Source organism: Microplitis demolitor, chromosome 5 (assembly GCF_026212275.2).
Source record: "Microplitis demolitor isolate Queensland-Clemson2020A chromosome 5, iyMicDemo2.1a, whole genome shotgun sequence".
Lineage (NCBI taxonomy): Eukaryota > Metazoa > Arthropoda > Insecta > Hymenoptera > Braconidae > Microplitis > Microplitis demolitor.
Window position 1 is genome coordinate 11584185 of NC_068549.1, and position 4114 is coordinate 11588298.

The 4114-nt window shown below is 36.5% G+C and overlaps 1 protein-coding gene across 1 annotated transcript; it reads right to left on the reverse strand.

Moving 5' to 3' along the window:
* Positions 1-307: 307 nt before the first annotated feature.
* LOC128667863 (GATA zinc finger domain-containing protein 15-like) lies at positions 308-565 on the reverse strand (the record flags this gene model as incomplete). The annotated part of the gene is made up of 1 exon (XM_053739627.1): positions 308-565. A coding segment is annotated over one exon (258 nt), but the record flags the coding sequence as incomplete, so codon positions are not given.
* Positions 566-4114: the final 3549 nt, after the last annotated feature.

A 4114-nucleotide genomic window follows, 5' to 3' on the forward strand; every position in this document is an offset into this window, starting at 1 on the left:
TATTATTATTATTATTATTATTGTTATTATTATTATTATTATTATTATTATTATTATTATTATTATTATTATTATTATTATTATTATTATTATTATTATTATTATTATTATTATTATTATTATTATTATTATTATTATTATTATTATTATTATTATTATTATTATTATTATTATTATTATTATTATTATTATTATTATTATTATTATTATTATTATTATTATTATTATTATTATTATTATTATTATTATTATTATTATTATTATTATTATTATTATTATTATTATTATTATTATTATTATTATTATTATTATTATTATTATTATTATTATTATTATTATTATTATTATTATTATTATTATTATTATTATTATTATTATTATTATTATTATTATTATTATTATTATTATTATTATTATTATTATTATTATTATTATTATTATTATTATTATTATTATTATTATTATTATTATTATTATTATTATTATTATTATTATTATTATTATTATTATTATTATTATTATTATTATTATTATTATTATTATTATTATTATTATTATTATTATTATTATTATTATTATTATGTCCAAATAATTTTTTTTTTATTTATTCTGATAATTATTTAAAAATAATTATTACAGAGCTCTTCTTTTCAAAAGCGCGCGAAAACGCAGCGTCAGCTTTTTCCACCTTTTTATGCGACAAAGAATAGTGGGAGGATAACTGCAATAAGGCGAACAAACAATTAATAAACTGTCGTCACCTTCCACCAATAACAATAATTAAAAATTCCCCATCAATCGCTAAATCAAAGTTTATAAAAAGCCTGAGCACCCATAGCTCATGGCTAGTCGGTTCTTCTAACTTACGGTCCGCGAATATTCGAACGTCGAACTTTCGTGCACTCTTATTGCAGGATTCCGCCCCAGGCGTTGAAAAGTCAATAAGAGGATCTTTAATATTTTTCTATTTAAACCTTATTGCAGGAATCCGCTTCGGCGTTGAATAATCAATAAGGCATTCTAAAATTGACATCTTTTTGCAGTCAATTATTGCAGGATTCCGCTTAGGCGTTGAAAAAGCAATAATCGACTTCTTATCTATTAAAAATCCTCACAGATTAATAGAAACTTCCGGTCCGATTGAAATAGTGAAGCAAATCACGTGTATTTGCGATTCCATCTCGGTCTGAGTTATTTTGCGCATAAAATCACCTCTCGGGTGTGTAAAAAGGACGCATTAAATATAAAATACAAATCTTATAAAATATCCGAGAATAATCAATATTCTTAAAATATCAAATGTTAAAAATTTGTGTAAAGGATTCAGTGTACAAGTGAATTGTAGCTAAATCAGAAATAAAAAGCAGAAAAACCATAAGTTCAGCCTTCCGAGTTTCATTCGAGAGTAGCACATAAGTTTACATCCTACAACCCCAGCCGCGCCCATCCAACCAAATCCTACAGGAGGAAGCTGAGTGAGCTGCAACGTTCTGGAGGGATCTAACCTGCCGTGACTAGAAAGAAAGAAACATCGAAAGGTAGGTGAAAGATTTACATTCTATTCTTTCATGAGATAACTGGTTCAACACAAGATCACCGGTCTCTTCGGAGACGTTTGGGTTCTTACTTCGAAGTAAAAGATACACCATAAATAATAAATTATAGGAAGATACCTCTTCCTCGTATTCTTTAATGTTGTCCGCAACCTCCAAATCGCTCGTCTAAATTTTTCTATCGCTACCAAAGGGAGAAATCCCGGATAATTAATTTAAATTTAAGCGGCGGACATAACATAAAGAACACTGGTGGCAGCGGTGGGATTGTCGTAGTAAAAATCCTTCTTGTTGAGCCACAGTTATAATTTCTCTGCCATTTTTTTTTTTTTTTGAGAAAAGGTAGATTTTTGTGGTTATTTTTCTCTTCTCGAAATTTTCACACCTTAAAATTTCGAGTTTCGTGGCATTTTCTTGAGAGTGCCACACCCTGCTTTCGTGGACTTGCCACACCTTAACAGGTAGCAATTCCACGTATTGGAAATTCAGCATTTTTCGCCTTCAATTCGAGTTGCGAAACGCCTGAGTTCACCGTCCGCGACTTCGCGACCAAATCGCAAAGTCAGCAATAAGTCGCACATCGACCTTACTGTACAGCTTTGAGCTGTTGAAAAAATTTTTTTTATTAATTCTTTCTTTCTCTTTTTGACCAACTCAGCAATTTTGCTCAGAGTTCAGAGACGTCTAACATCCTTGTCTTACGCTTTACCTTAGGGTGTGGTCACCACCATTCCTCGTACCAGCGAAAACAGGAGGCGAAGAAATTTGACGCCTCCTCCAGCCGGTGGTCTAAGAGGCGAAATGGTCAATAATGAGGAAAGACCCGTTATCCGGCTAGATGCCACTTTGCACGATGCAAACACTCCACCCTCTCAGTATGACATGGCCAAGGAGCTCTATCGAGAGCTCCCTAAATTTAACGGAGAAGGTCCAAATTGCGAACAAGATTTTAAGGAATTTGACGCAATTGTACGGAGTTGGTTACCTTGCATCATCCCGGAACATCAGGACATGTTCGTGGCAAAAATCGTAAAGAGAATTTCTGGTCGTGCTAGAGATCAAATCGAATACACTCCGATTCATATCGTTGTGGAACTTCTCGAGATACTGGGAGAAAGGTATCGAGACGGCGATCCAGCTCTTGTTTGGCACAAACGTTTAGCTTCAGCTAGCCCGAGAGAAGGCGAAACCATCGAAGATTTCTTTTTCAGGTTGCGCAAAATGATCAGAGGCCTGGAAGCTGCGTTACCAGAGGAGAATCGGGAAGCCATTATGTCGCAACAAGAAAAGGTTGCATTCGATACCTCCTATTCCGCTTTGCCTGACCTCCCAAAATGTCTTGCGAGTTTAAAAGATCCAAAGACGCTCGAAGATCTTTATAAAGCGGTAAAAGAGGAAAGAACTGGCGAATGTATACGACCAAGGCGTAAACGCGAATCTAACGACTATCAACGTCAGTTTCAGAGAGACAGAGTTTACGACCGAGACTATAACAGACGTTACTCGAAAGACGACTATCAGAGACCTCTCAAAGATTACGACGATTACGACGACCGTAGAGAAACCAGAGGACGAACGTTCTCTTACTCTAAAAAGCATAACAGACCGAGTAAATACGCTACAGACAGCGAAGACAGTGTGGACTCTGACGATAGCTCAGCGTCAGCTGACTACCGAACGTACACCTACACCTCGAGTAAAGGGGGACGTGGACGGACCTACGATGACGACTTGACGTCACGGACATTAAAGAAAAGTTCATCACGTTCGCGAACTGAAGAACCCTCTTCAGCGAAGAAAAAGGTTGTGACCTTCGACTCTGCAGACATTGACACAGAAAAACTCGAACATCTAAAACTAGAGGCTCCTTGCTGTAATTGTCCTTTCTGTCCTCATCGCGAGGCAATTAAATCTGCCTCCTCAAAACACAACGATGAGCATTTAAACTCAACGGGCGCTCGACAGACCGAGGCGACTGCGAGTATGCCCCGAGAGTCTCGCCGACCTACGAACCCTCATCAGAAAACTCAGACGGTGAAGGAGTTCAGAATTCTTCAACGTCAGAAACCCTTACACTAGTCATCGGCAAGGGTCCACGAATCTGGATCACATCCCCAGACCTCTTCCAGGACGAATGCGAAGTTTTGTTGGATACAGGTTCTGACCTGAATCTCCTTTGCATCGATGCTCTGGGGGATGATACCATCTTTTACCCTGAAGATGGCGGTGTGGTAGGCGGCATAGCAACCAGTAGTATGCCAATAATTGGAACTGTAACCCTCAAGATCTTTGACGTAGATGTTTGCTTCCAGGTTGTACCTAGACCACCAGGTGGTTATCTGGGCATCCTTGGAAATGAATATTTCATCAAAGAGCGAGCTGGCATTTCCTTTTATTGGAATACGCTGGTCCTCAAAAATCGACCTACTCGTCCCATCCCTTTTTCAATGGATAACGACCTTGATGTGAGATATATCCTGTCCCTAGGGACAGGGCCAAAAATTTTCGACTCATGTAATTCGCTTCATGGAGAATCACAATGCTTTCTTATAGATACAGGG